Source organism: Anguilla rostrata, chromosome 17, assembly GCF_018555375.3.
Source record: "Anguilla rostrata isolate EN2019 chromosome 17, ASM1855537v3, whole genome shotgun sequence".
NCBI classification, from domain to species: Eukaryota; Metazoa; Chordata; class Actinopteri; order Anguilliformes; family Anguillidae; genus Anguilla; species Anguilla rostrata.
The window spans coordinates 2692880-2707451 of NC_057949.1; the positions used below are offsets into that span (position 1 = coordinate 2692880).

At 45.0% G+C, this 14572-nt stretch overlaps 1 protein-coding gene across 4 annotated transcripts; it reads right to left on the reverse strand.

Moving 5' to 3' along the window:
• Nucleotides 1-698: 698 nt before the first annotated feature.
• On the reverse strand, nt 699-14461 carry LOC135243232 (P43 5S RNA-binding protein-like). 4 transcript variants are annotated; one of them, XM_064314906.1, is made up of 9 exons: nt 13901-14461; nt 12792-12892; nt 12495-12591; nt 12068-12156; nt 10415-10488; nt 8784-8864; nt 5803-6032; nt 3469-3591; nt 699-1203 (listed from the first exon to the last, which is right to left on the reverse strand). In XM_064314906.1, exons 1-9 carry the CDS (start codon nt 14033-14035, stop codon nt 952-954), a joined length of 1182 nt encoding a protein of 393 aa, XP_064170976.1. In that variant the 5' UTR covers nt 14036-14461; the 3' UTR covers nt 699-951. The 4 variants fall into 4 exon arrangements, with proteins under 4 accessions (XP_064170976.1, XP_064170977.1, XP_064170975.1 ...); XM_064314907.1 differs by having other exon boundaries at nt 3469-3522; nt 12792-12916; XM_064314905.1 differs by having other exon boundaries at nt 12792-12916.
• Nucleotides 14462-14572: the final 111 nt, after the last annotated feature.

Consider the following 14572-nt stretch of genomic DNA (forward strand, 5'->3'; position numbering starts at 1 on the left):
CAACTTCAGTCGATATCTATAATGCAATTTCATGGTGTTGGACCTTTTGTACTTCAGGTACTCCGACAGAATATCAAGTTCCTGGTCTCAAAAGCTTCAAACGTTACATGAACAGTGAAAGCAGACAGGATTGAGCTGAAAGTCTGCTTACAGACCAGTGCAGGTATGTAGAATGAGGGGGCTTGGGATTACCCGTCCATCCCACCCCTAAAAAGCAGTCATGAAACATCTTCATAGAAGTGTTGCAAAACAAAGAAACCCATTCTAGATGACCTGCTCAACAGATGGCCCTTTCAAAATGTAAGCAGTTTAATGACAGGTCTTAAAGTCAGGTAAAGACTGAGGGTTAGGGCAAGTGGAACCACCATGCATCCAGGTTTGTGAACTCAGCCACTCTAGAGGTAAAGCGCTTTCTCACACACAAGAACCATCTGAATGACGGTCACTCCCAAAACAGCATTTAGACTCCGAATGAACTTGTCTTAATGTAAAAATATTTGGCCAAATACATTTCCTATTGTCTAGCCTTAAATATGTGATCAGTAGTAGATCAGTTAATCATGTGAATTGTGACTCGACCAAACCAGCCTCAGCTCCCCCTCCCCACTCCCCTGAGGCCAGAACCCACCCAGTTTTAACAACATCCATCAATATTAGGGCCAACAAATATTTGGGTTATTATAAAAACCTGCAGTATATTGCTATTTGGGGCAATGTCCCTCTTTATTGGGTATATTCAACAAAACACACATAGAACATACAAGGCTTATGGTCTCATTTAAAGAAAAATACCCACTTTCTCTTATCATTTGTACAACAAAATTTGACTTAAATTCAGGCTGTCAAACAGTCAAGCCCATTCCAAATAGGAACAAAAAAAGGGTCAAGAAAATTAAAGTTCAAAAATATTCTCAGGGATTTTTGGGGTATCCGTCCCCTGCCCGTTTGCCTCTAAACCTTGGCCGGGGGGGCCTGGTTGCTGGGCGCTTTGAGGCTGAAGAGCTGCTGCAGGTTGACCTCGGGACTGACGGGGCGCGGGATCTTGCGCTCGTTGAAGAGGCCCGAGAGGTCGGCCTCCACCTTGGCCCGGCGCGGGAAACGCAGGCGCAGGGCGAAGAGGCGCCGCAGGTCCTCCTCCACCAGGGGGCGCTGCTGACCGCCCTTCAGCCGCTTCTGCCACTTCTTACTGGACCGCCAGCGCTTCTGCGGTTGCACCAGAGAAGGACCGGAGACGGTCAGTGAAACCAAACGCGTGTTAAAATGGAAGCCAATGGTGAATGAAGTTAAAATGTAAGTCAACGGAAAACGATGTCCGCAAATGAGAAAAACCAGCAGGTGATACTACATTACAATCACTCGGCATGCACTCTTATCCAGAGCGATGTACAGGATGCACACAGGAGAACACCACCGGCTACGTTTACGTGCACGTCATTATTCAAATCGTATTCGGAAAATTAAAGTACACCAGTTATGATACAGGGCGGGTAAACACCTTATTCAGAAAAGCAAAACCCAGTTAAGCCCTTATTCTGAATATGAATAATCCAAAAAGATAACTTGTAAACATGGTGTATGCATGTACAAATTCACAAGAAGTCTTTGGTGTCAGCGAGCTAGTTAACCGTTAACATGTACATTAGTGTTTGCAATCATGTTATTGTCCTTTTAAAGTGAATCGTCAAATAAATAGAAAGCATCATAATACTGATTTGTTTTAGGCTGCAAAATGAAAGATGTGCAATTTATTCTCAAACCACAGAATAAATTACACACAGGTGGAAGGCCCTGAAAGCAATGCATTCTAAGTAAGGCTGTCAACTCCAGCGATTAAACCAAAATAAGAAAATTGAGATTAATTCAGTTTAAGTTGAAGCATTAATCATTAGAAATGAATGCTGTGAGTTCATGTTGATAACCCTCATTTTAAAGAAGCAAAGAACCATACCAGCAGTCCACACCCAGGGAATTTTAAATGCTTCATACAAATGGAAGAAAAACTAGGACGCCATTCTTCAGCACTGACCCAAGGACACAAACAGAATATTCAGCTGAACGTGTACAGGAATAAGACTGAGGATAAGGTTTAATAAGAATATGGGTTATTCCTTTCATGATTCATGTAAATGGGATAATCAGAATATGACCCTAAGTTGAATAAGGATAATTAAATCAGAATATGATGCGCATGTCAGAGTAACTCTCTGGACTATTCATCTGGGTCTTCACATGTCAAGTTGTCACTCTCGGTGAAGCCTATTCCTCTCTGGTGAGGATCACTATTAAAGAGATACTTTTTGAGCCACAATGGAGGTCAATGACAAATGTAGTCTATTGATAGAGAGCATAAAACTAAAAACTGGACTATGCCTCCTATCCAGTCACGGGATAAATTTGAGAAAGGCCTACAGGTGTTCCCCATAGGAGTCATCATTATGCATTTTTTTCCAAACAGGGGAGGCAAAGAGGGTTACAGATTAAGATCACAGACCAAGTACGCCATGGCCACAAACTAAAGCCCTGTCTGGGACAGGGACTTCGCGTAGAGGTCGCGAGTCAGCCACTCTACAGACTGCACCACACAAGCTCTCCAGAATATTCCCATTAAAAAAACCAGATCAATAATCCAACCCTGTCAGGAGCAGACGGTTTCAATTTCTTTCCCAGTTCAAACAAAGACTAAATCTGAACACAAGGGCAGTGCGATAAATATGGGACAAGCTTTTTTAGAAGCTGTGCCCTTGTCCTGCTGGCCTACAGGGAGGAAGGGAGCCAAGGAGCTGCACGTGCCGGAGAAGTGACACTGCTCGTGGTCCGTTTCCTCATTTTTCCTTATTAAAACAGGAAATGATGATTTTCAGATCCAAAATGTCTGCATCTGAGGCAGAGGACGTCATAAGCGCACACATCAAGGAGACGACGATGTTCTGCAATAAAGCCAAATGCTAGTGGCTCCCAGAAAGATATTTATGGTCTGATAAATCAGTACTTCCCGATTAATCTGGAAAAACTACTTACATGCTCCCCAAACAGCTTTAAAACCAACCACAGTCCAAATGTGTATGTGCTCGCACACTTAACCCGCCTGTGAACCTTCAAGGAAAGCTACCTTCAGAAATACATTAAATCAGCCATCTTGAAAAATGATATAATTCCCATGCAACAGAAACTGAATGGATTCATAAACCACTGAGATTCAAAATGCTGCTCAAAGCACAACGCCCCCCACACACACACGCTGCAGCCAGGTCACAAAGTTTCCATTCCAACCCTCAGCTGCTTGTACAGCAGTGGTGTTCATTCGTGCCCTTGGAAAGCCACAAGGTCATCTGCTTTCTCCTCATCCTTCACTCATTTGTGATAAAATGGCTGCCGATTTTTTACAGTGCAAATGACGCAGCAGCTCCACCTCTGCCCCAGCGCCTCGGGCCTGTCGTTCGGGAGGGACGTGGAGCGACTCGCGCTTACCTTCAAACCGGCCCCGTGCGGGTCGTGGTGAACCATGTGTCTGTTCAGGCTCTCCTGCAGGGGGCAGCAAAAACCACCAGTCAAAAGCCAGACAGTTCTGCGGTTTTTCCTGGAGACGCACCGCTTCACATGCACACAGATGGGAAATGGATAACGGCAGGTATTTAGGGCTTAAGTCTGATGAGCGTTTCGCAGTTTCACATTTTGCAGAAAAAAAGGAAATTCACCACAGAGCAGCGTGTGCATTCAGAACTGTGACAGACTGAGACTAAAACTGCAGACAAACGTAGCATGATGACAGTAATAATGGCGCAGATAAACGCTTAATGGCGGCTATGTTCGTGTGTGACCTTAGCATCAGATGACTGATGCCCTGTAGTCTTTGTTTTTTTTTTTTAAACAAAAACAAATAGAACAAAAGGGCAGAGGAGGTATTCATAAAATAAACAGACCTAATCAAATCAGAACAAAACAGAAAAAGGAAAAAAAAAAACAAAGAATAAAAAAAATAAATAAATAATAATAATAATAAATATATACAAGGCACGCCCAACACCCCTCCAACACACGATGCCCTGTAGTTTAAAACTGAGCTCAATGGCATAGGAAACAGCGGGCGGATGGGGAGGGGCATGTCCCGCCCCAATATAGGAAACAATTAAACGTGTCCTCCCCAATAATTGTACCAAAACAAATAAGAAATAAAAAAAAACACTCGCCATGTACTTTTATTTTGAAAGGCATACTGCGGGAGCGGCGTCAACAAGTCCGGATTGGTCTGGTGGAACCAATGAACTTTTCCACCAACTATAACATTTCTTGTGGGGGTATGCGGGGGTAGGGGCTGAGGAGCAAATGTGCCCCCCCCCCCCCCTCCCTCAATGTCATACTCACTCCTACACCCCCGACTGGGCTAAATGGGGGAGTAAATTAAGTTGTACACTGTTCTGTGTCGAAGTGTATCGTCTGGCAAGCTCTTAATCCAGGAAGTTCCATTGCAAATTAAGAACTTCAGTGAGAACTGTGATAATCGTGTCCCCGTCGCTGATTTAGAACTCGGCTTAGCGCTGCGGAATTACACCGTTTGAGAGACATCAACCCCGGCGACCCGTCTCCTTCGTTGGCGTGAGAGGGGATGGACTCTGAGCACTGCTGTACATTTTCCGGAAACTTCCGGAGGCAAGAGAGCTCGCCCTAAACAGACACCATCATCATAAAACCGCTCAGTTGTCAGTTTCACTGCAGCTCTCAATCAACGCGGCTGAAAACCTCTCCCTACAGTAATTGCCCACTTTCAGCAGCACGTAAATTGCACTTAAGGAACACAGAGCATTAATTACTGCGGCAGCTAATGAGCAACCGTAGAAACTGCAGAGAGGGCAATAACACAGGAGTGCATTATGGGCCATCTGCCCTTCACAAAACTGCCCCCGCTGCCCTCAAAAGATTCCAGGATGAACTGTTCCAACTTCAACTTGACAACGTGAAGATAAACGGACTGTGAAATCTGGCTTCATCGTTCCACTAGTACTGCAAAGGGCGGAGACAATATGCACCCACAGCGCAGGGGTGGGGTCAGTAGTTACAGCATAGGGACAGGGTAAGCACAGGGGTGGGACCAGCACAGGGGTGGGGTCAGTAGTTACAGCATAGGGACAGGGTAAGCACAGGGGTGGGACCAGCACAGGGGCGGGGTCAGTAGTTACAGCATAGGGACAGGGTAAGCACAGGGGTGGGGTCAGTAGTTACAGCATAGGGCAGGGTAAGCACAGGGGTGGGACCAGCACAGGGGTGGGGTCAGTAGTTACAACATAGGGACAGGGTAAGCACAGGGTGGGACCAGCACAGGGTGTGGGGTCAGAGTTACAGCATAGGGACAGGGTGTAAGCACAGATGGACCAGCGCAGGGGTGGGGTCAGTAGTTACAGCATAAGGGCAGGGGTGGGACCAGGGCAGGGGCGGGGTCAGTAGTTACAGCATAGGGGCAGGGTAAGCACAGGGGTGGGACCAGCGCAGGGGTGGGGTCAGTACACACACAGTGCAGGAGCGGGGTCAGTACACACACAGGACAGGGGCAGGGTCAGTACACACACAGTACAGGGGCAGGGTCAGTACACACACAGGGCAGGAGCAGGGTCAGTACACACACAGTGCAGGGGCGGGGTCAGTACACACACAGTGCAGGGGCAGGGTCAGTACACACACAGTGCAGGGGCAGGGGCGGGGTCAGTACACACACAGGGCAGCAGCAGGGTCAGTACACACACAGGACAGGGGCAGGGTCAGTACACACACAGTGCAGGGGCGTAGTGTGCAGCGTAGGCCAGCGCTCACCCTCATGGCGAAGGCGCGCTCGCAGGCGGGGTAGGCGCAGCGGTGTTTGAGCAGCTGCAGGTGCGCCTTGCGGATGTGGTGCTGCAGGTTGAAGGTGGTGGAGAAGTAGCTCTGGCAGCCCTCCCGGGGACACAGCAGCACGGGCTTCTGCAGGGCGTGGCGTCGCCGGTGGCGACGGAGGGCCTCCCGCCTCCCAAAGCTCGCCTGGCACCGCGAGCAGGCGTAGGACGCTGGGGGGGGGAGGAGAGAGACGTCGTCATCGCTACGCCACGGCCGTCCGCCAAACAGCCGCCGGGGGGGCGGGGCACGACAGCTACGATGGGCGGGGCACGACAGCAGAGGGGTCATTCCAGGGGTGTGACGCTTCACTACAGTTCATTACAATTGCATTACTCAAACATTACATTCATTACACAGTCTGCAAAGATTCTGCAGCAAGCTTTACATTACATTGCATTTATTTGGCAGATGCTTTTATCCAAGATTACATTACATTACATTACAGGCATTTGGCAGACGCTCTTATCCAGAGCGACGTGCAACAAAGATGATGTACAATAAGTGCATACTGGAGGTCATTGGAACAACTACAAAAACACAGGCCCGATAAGGTACAATACTCATTATGTAACAGCCTTTAAATGTACATTTCCTAAGCCAACACTGATGGGCGGGCTGGGGGGAGGGTGTAACCAGAAGCAGTGAGAGACTCGTTTAAGAATAAAAATCTAAATTAGAGCCAACCGAAAGTAATAATCACAGACAACAGGCAATTTAAGTTTTACACACAGCATGTGTTCCAGGAAAATCCATCACATGAGACTTCCTTGCTGATACATGGCACCTGCAGCGAATTAGGCGTAATAAATTCACATCCCGAGTTACGGAAATAGGCCACATTTCTGTCAACCAGCTCACAAATTTCTAAAGACCGCCAGAATTTGATCCCAAGCAAATGTGCAGGCTCCACGTGACAGCCCTCCCGCTGCACTAAATTCCACAGTTCAAAAAAAGAAGTGTAGATGCTAGTTGGGCTGTTACAAACTGTAATGTCACTGGGTGAATTCGGGGATACAACTTACGTGAATTTTTTAAAATCTCACTCAAAATACAAAACACTTCTCTCTGTCAACAGAGAATGTTTCTTCGTGTGGTCATATTTTCAGGCAGCACTCTCAATCGGTGACAGAAGAGACTGTAAAACGGCTGACCGTGCTAAAATGTCATCCGTTTACAAGCCTGAATTTTCACTGGAACTCTACACACGAGCTTCACCACTTCGTTAATTCATAATTATTTTAAAATACCTCTGCTGCAAACTATTATTAATACTACCTTTTTCTGTGCAAGTCAGACGTTATGCAGCGGAAATATTTAGTGAGTATTTCCCATTGCTTTAAACAAAAACTAACCTGCCTGCAGTGAATTAGACTGAATTAAACACAAACGTCCCTCGTTAACATTGCTATCAATCATCATCTGTGCTTAATTAGCGGTAATTACAATCAATGTAGTTAACTTGGGCAGTGCTCTTGGGATAATTGACATGGTTCGACAAAAAGGCCATCTTGCTGGCAGAGAACTGAAGTACACACAAGACAACAAGCAGTGAAAGTGGTGACCCTATCCAGGATGAGTTCAACACCGATTTGTGACTTCACACGAGAACGCACAACCCTATTTGCATAACTGACATCCCAACACAGCAGGACGAGTTATTTAATAATCGCTTGGCGAACAGAGACCCCACCCCCAACAATCTGAGTGTCTGCAACTATGCGATTGACTTCACTACATAACTGAAACACCCCATTGGAACTGCAATTTCTGCAAAGGCACTCAGAAAGAGTCACGGTTACATCAGCCATTCCATGCCACAAACAGGAAATGATGCCTCCTCCAACAGGAAATTACTCAGCCACTGTGGGAGGAACGGGGGACCAAAGCTCGCACTGGATCCTTGCAGCTGACACAATGCCGACTTTCACTTTTTCATGCTGAAAAACTGGAAAAAAAAAAGAAAAAAAAGAAAAGGAGAACTCTCTCTAGTTTTAATCTGTACTTGTGAAACTGAATCATCCCATCCCCACTGGCACCAACTCCGGATAACCAGCAGGCCAAGGCACAGTAGCCAAATTTAGCTCAGGAAAGTTAGCATGAACCGCAAACAGTGATACAAACTCCTAGAGCCTGAGTGCAGTGTGAGATACTCAAACACAAAATACAAATCGCGCACAACTGTCAAAGCTACCCAGAAGGGCCGTAAAGTTGAATTCGGCACATTCCCAGCAAGAACATTTGTTTTCAGTACATTCCTGGAACATGGAGTTAGGACACATTTGTTCTTTCCCAGACTGAACATTCATCCAGTCTCCTGGATGTCCCTGTCTGCAAGTCACACGGAACACTGAAGGACAGGCCTTAGTACACCATTCGTTTTTATTAAGCTAGTTAAATTTAAAATGTGAACAGTAATTCACGTTGATTCTAGCAGGAAGGTCGGTAATGTTAAATCTATCATTTCAAAACTTGTTTGGAACATACATTTGACGTGTGGCCTCATGTTTTTTCATGAATAAATAACCAAATACCCACCGTCACCAGTACGTTCATATGCAAAACACCTGGAATATTCTTCAGTGACAAGGGCAAATGGGCTGGGACAAAAATACATTCAAAGTATATTTCAGAAATGTTCCGATCGGAACGTTTTATCGCAAACAGATGCCAGTCTAACTGGAATCTCCTCCTAGGTTCTTGAAACACTGTGTGCCTGGATGCTTAGAGTTAGTTTTTAAAGCCTCCGCCATTTTGTATTTTACCTTCATTTGAGAATCCCACAGTTTGCATAAAGCACAGGGTCGCATTAAGCTTTAATGAATAATAAACGCGTAATACGCACTGCAGTTTACAAGCTCTGTCCAGACCCCACACCCTACAGGGACACGATTCGGTTAGGTCGGTCGGGTTGTCGCGGTTACCTGGATGCGTCTGCGCGTGCTTGCGTATCCTCCCCCAGGTGCGCTCCACCACCTGGCAGCCAATCACAGGACAGGAGTAGCCTGGGGAGAGAGAAGCAGCGCAGTAGGGTGCACACGACCACAGCCCAATCCCTCCCTCCCTCCCTCACAGCCCCGCCCCCCACAAGTGTCAGGTCAGACAGATTTTCCTTTGGGGGGTAGTAAAGTTTGTCTGGGACACTAATGCTGCTGCATTACAAAAAGATTAAAAATAAACAAATACGTGCCCAGCAGTCATAAACACAGAAACACAATGCAAAATGCACATCACGTACACACACACACACACACAACACAAAACACGCGTGTCACATACACATGACATCACACAATATGAAACACATGCAGCCACATGTAGGACCTAACTCACAAAACAACACACCCACACGCCCATACACAAGACATTACACATCGCCCTCATGCAACAACACCCTCGTGACACATCACCCCCACGCAAAAAGAGTAGGTCCAAGTGCCACAGTGTTTACTTACACCGCAAGAAATCGATAATCCAAATAAGTCATCAGCCAGAGTGTAATCAGTGCTGGCCTAACCAAAGACCAGGAGCCTGTATCACAAAGCACGGTTACTGAGTTAGCTGGGTAGCTGCATTAAATAAAACTTGTAACAGCTCTTTTTACTTCAGCCCACGTTCTAGATTTGGGAGGGTTAAGGGTTTTACTCAGTGCAGTTATTTGGCTAACTCAGGCTTTGTGACACAGGTCCCATGCCTTTAAGCTGTTCATTTCCATCAAGCGTTGACCAGTATAATTCACACAGGGACAGATTAATTCTTGTACCCTGCTCCTCAAACTGACCCAGGATCAGTGAAAGGTGGTTTCTTTGATTGATTGACAGTTGGGCACAGGATTATAGCCCAACCATCTACCCATAGTAGGTCAACCAGCCCTGAAACACTTCACTGTCTCAGCAGAGAGCAAAGACTCCTTCCTGTGCAAGTGACAACCATAAGAGCAATGCAATTTCAGCCCACGCATAATGGACTTCAATTGACTGCACAAGCAGAGATGTTATTTCCAGACCCTAAATGTCTCAACCTGAGGGAGAGGACATTATGCCTGATTGCAAAGAATGAAAGCAACAGCACTACTGGCCCCCATGGGCTAGATTTCAGTATCTCCGCTATAAAGGGTCACGGAGCATTGGGTCTAGTTTTAGGTGGGGCTTTTCCTAACACCTATAAGTGTAGCGCTACCTTCTCCATGAGAAGACCTGGGTCAAACACGCATTTGTTTTGGATTCAAATAATTTTCTACGCTTTACTGATTTCGTCTGGTGTACTGGAACCAATGAAATGCTCTCAAAAAGCGCAAAACCCCACCTTCTGGTCATATTGGCAGGCTCAATTACACCAGGCAAGATCAACAGAGCACAGAAAAGTATTTGAATCCAAAACAAATACGTATTTGACCCAGGTCTGTTCCCCGAGTTACTCCTAACCCATTCAGCGGCTACCCAGCCACGCGTCCACACAGTGATGCAGCAATCAGGAAAAGATTCAAAGGCGCCCAAGAACCAGCCAATCAGATTGAGAGACAGGTTTAGGGGGGCGGAGCCCTTCCGGGTCTCACCTGCGTGGGTTCTCTCGTGAGCCCTGCGAGCCACGCGGGTCTCGAACTCCGCCCCGCAGCCCTCCTTCACACACCTGAAAAAGTCGGGCGCACGCGAAACACCCCGCAAATCAGTTCAGCTAAAGTCAGGCTATTCATAAATTCATCGTTTGTTTCGCCTCCCCGGTCGTGCTCATTCGCTAAAACCAGACGCCCCTTCTCGCGCGCGTCCTAAATGCCGACTCAGTTTCCCCCCGCCCTCCTCCAAGCGCGTTAATATTTCATCTTACAATTTTCCGGAGAGCCGTCACAGATCAGTGGCATTAACACTACACACCAGACACCTGGGAGACAGGTGAAAACAAAACAAATATTTACACAAAAGCCGAGCGTATTGAAGGCTCGAGGAAACAAACCTAAGCCGTGCGGAAGAACTTCTCTGGCTACTGGAACACCTGCAACTTGCTTTTAAGAGTTTTCAGAGAGCGCTTTAGTCTAAAGCTCGTGTTAATTGCAATCAAAACCAAATTTCTGCCGTTTTCCGAAACATGAATATCTGATCAAAGTAATTTGAAGATTACCGCTCTCTGTGCAACTTTGAGTATAAATCTCTCAGCATCAGGCTTCATGCAAAACATTCAGTTAAGGGTCATCTTAAAAGCGCTGAACAACAAATTAAGAGTGAAGCTGCATACAAATAAGGCCGGTTTTCCCAGATTCCGTAAACACATCAGTGGCTGCAATCTTTCTCTTAGTCCTTCATTATGGTGATGCTATATATAGGCGTGCGTCAACTTCAGACCTCTGGATGCTGCCTGTCACTCAGTTCTTAGATTCATAACTCGTGACTCTTATTTTGATGCACATCACTGTACCAAAATCTGGGCTGGCCTTCTCTCCATGTGAGAAGAGAGCACCACTCATTTCTCCATTTTCAAAGCTTTTACATAGGCCGCCATCTTATCTCGCTTCACTTCTTACATAGAGATTTAGAGCTCATCCGACTCTGTATTCAAGATTGTCTTCTGCTACTGGTTCTAGCAGTAAATACAAACCGTGGATGGATTGCTTTTAGATATTGTGCTCTATCAACCTAGAATAACTTACAAACCTAAAAGCTTCATATTCTGGGCTTCATATTTATAGCACTCATTAATGGTCTGGTTAGTTTTAATTGTGACTATGTTTAGAGATGATGCTTTCTGATATTCTACCAATACCTGATTCTTGTCTGTTTTATGGAACTGATATTTTGGTTATATACCGTCTGCCTATTTGATCGTTTTAATTTGATAATTCTTTTATTTGGAAACTCGGCACTCAACACGTCTTCTCCTGAGTGTGTATAATGGTTGGATGAAATCTAATTCCACGTTCAATTCCAAAGTTTCCAGATGGCTCCTGTATGGTTGTGTACATTTGTTCCTAGCGGTGCAATTATTATAGCAGATGCACGGTGAAAAACAGCTTTAAGCACAGCTAAGCTAACCGAAGAGGACTACAGGCACGACTGCATTAAAGGGTTTTAAAGCCTATTTAATCACACCTCTGTTCTGATTGGGTGAATAAGAACCAAAAGAGCAAAACCTCAGATATCCAGGCCTTTAAAGCAGTATCACTCAATAAAAACCTTCAGCTTTTCCATAGATGCCACAGTTCTGCCACAACAACTACCTGAAGTTTGGAGAGACGCCATGTTCTTTCAGATGCATCTTGTACATCCTGCGTTTCCGGAACATTATATGGCATTCTGGGTGACGACACTGAACAGTGGACAGCCAACAGGGAGGAGACAGACAAAAGTCAAGCAGAAGTGAACATCAGTATCTGATTGACAGTAAAACAGCAAACTACCCCGGAAAATATTTGCCACAGGCTATGTGTAGTCATTCAAAGAAGACAGACAATAAGGAACGTGTGTAGAGAGAGTTCAAAGGCAATCACACCATAAATCATTTTTACAGCTTATGCTGCTATAAAGATCATACACTGGGATGCGTTTAATTGGTGGAAATGATCAAAGGAACGGGTTACTGCGCTTATGAGCCGGATATGGACAAGGTATAAATTATGGTAATCTGGCTCCCTCTATTGAACAAACCTTGAAGTACGTGTCCTTGTTACCGTGGGCATACAAGACATGCCTCTTCAGTTTGCCAACGCTAAAGAAGCTGCTGGGGCAACCCGACTGAGTACATCTGAGGAGAAGCAAAAAATGTTCCACTTAAAATTATTACAGCTGCAAATAATTAAATTTCCATTTTATAAGGTAAATTTTAAGAAATTTGGCCACCAGATAGTAAACCCACCTGGTAGAAACAACGAGTGCTTTATATATTCAAATTGCCGTTTTTAATAAAAAATTCCATAATAACCATTTGAAAATCGAAATATTTACCTGAACTGCTTCGCTCCGGAGTGGCTTAAATTATGGCGGCTGAGGTGAGACCTGCGGGAAAAGCGTCGGCCACAACCCGTCTGGGGGCACTGCAAGGGTCGCTGGTGTGGAAACAGAGGCGGCGGCTGAACGGCGATTATTAGCACACAGTCCAATTGCATGTAAAAAATACTGATTAAAGCAGCACAAAAAACTAGTGTCAACATCGCACTGCTTTAATAATGCGATGCGCATGGATGGATACGAAGGCACTATTGGTAAAGTCAACTAAAACGAAGTATGAATCGGCTACATACTAAACACATTGATTAACGTAGTGTCCAGTCATACGCACGATCGTGGTCTATATTAAGAATGATATATAGAGCAATTCGTTTAGGAAGCACCAATAATCATCTTCGTCCCCGACGTGGCTGCTTAATTGATGCCTACGGTTACCGCATACATTTAGGACGGCTTACACTAGTGGAGCTGACCTACCAGTCGTAAATTACTCCCTCGCAGTTTCACAAGGCTGATTGCGAAATCAGGTCGGAGACGGTGAAGGTGACAACAAAACCAAAACAGGTTTCTCCTTGTGGCCGCTATAATACTGAAGTAGTTATTTAGGCCTACAATTTATGTCTGGCACGCGGACTTGTTATGTTATATTTTGCTTCCTGCATGCGATCGTGTTCCACATAGTTTAATCAGGGTTGGAGTTAATTTGACGGCAAATCAACCAATTAAAAGGACTTTGCCTTGGATCAAGACTCAGTAGGATAGCTAATTCCCGGGCAGTCTAAAGAGCGTCATAATAGACATCAACCTCGAAATTATATCAAATATATTATTAGCCCCTATTATTAGTCTCAATACAGAATGGAAACCAATTTCCATCATTACTTAATTTATTTGAGCTCGAACATACAACAAACGATAGTAAAGCCAATATAGTCTGTTTTCACTGTCATATGGAAAACTTTTTAATCTGACAAATCGTTTAGGCAAAGTCTAAAAACTTTATATGTCACTTAATTAAATCAACTCCACAGCAATAGTCGCGGTAAATCAAGATGAATTAAGTGCATTTTTTCGGCCTTCGATTAAATATATTAAATGTAATTTACCGCGCCAGTATGGACCGTTTCGTGTTCTTTCAAACGCCATTCCTTGGTGAACCTGGCTCCACATTCGGCGTGAACGCAGTTAAATAATTTTAGACGTGGTATCGCATCTAGTTGCCCGTGGTTTACGCTGTTCATTCTCACACTGCTGTAAACTTTTTTCTCTCTTTCTCGTCTTAGTCTGAGCACGAGAAAGAACAATACGATTTTGTTTGACACTGTTATGTGTCCGATAGTTCACCGGGCCTTCTATCACGTGCGGGCAATAACAAATTAGTGAAAGCGAAGGAAATTGTCCTATTTAATTTCCCTTAATTATTCGAAGTTATTTTACAGACTTGTTTCAAAAGTGCAATGTAGCAGCGTAACATGCTTTTACACAAGAGTGCTTGCAAATGTCAAGATTGCGTGATACCAGAATACGATTCCTTATGTGGTCTCTATCAAAAGAAAAAAAAAAAAGAAAGGCCTACTAGATGATTTTTGTTATATTCCAAGCTAAAATCTGCTGAATTGACTGACTAACCCAGACATCGTTTTACTTTCCAAGAAGGTGTCTGTGTGTAAGCAATTAAGCAATTAAGCGGGCCCTCTTTTATCCAGGCTGTCTAAACCTCAATGGCACACGTATAAACTGCTGCGGACTTGATTGATCGCGTCAGCACTTTCATTTGA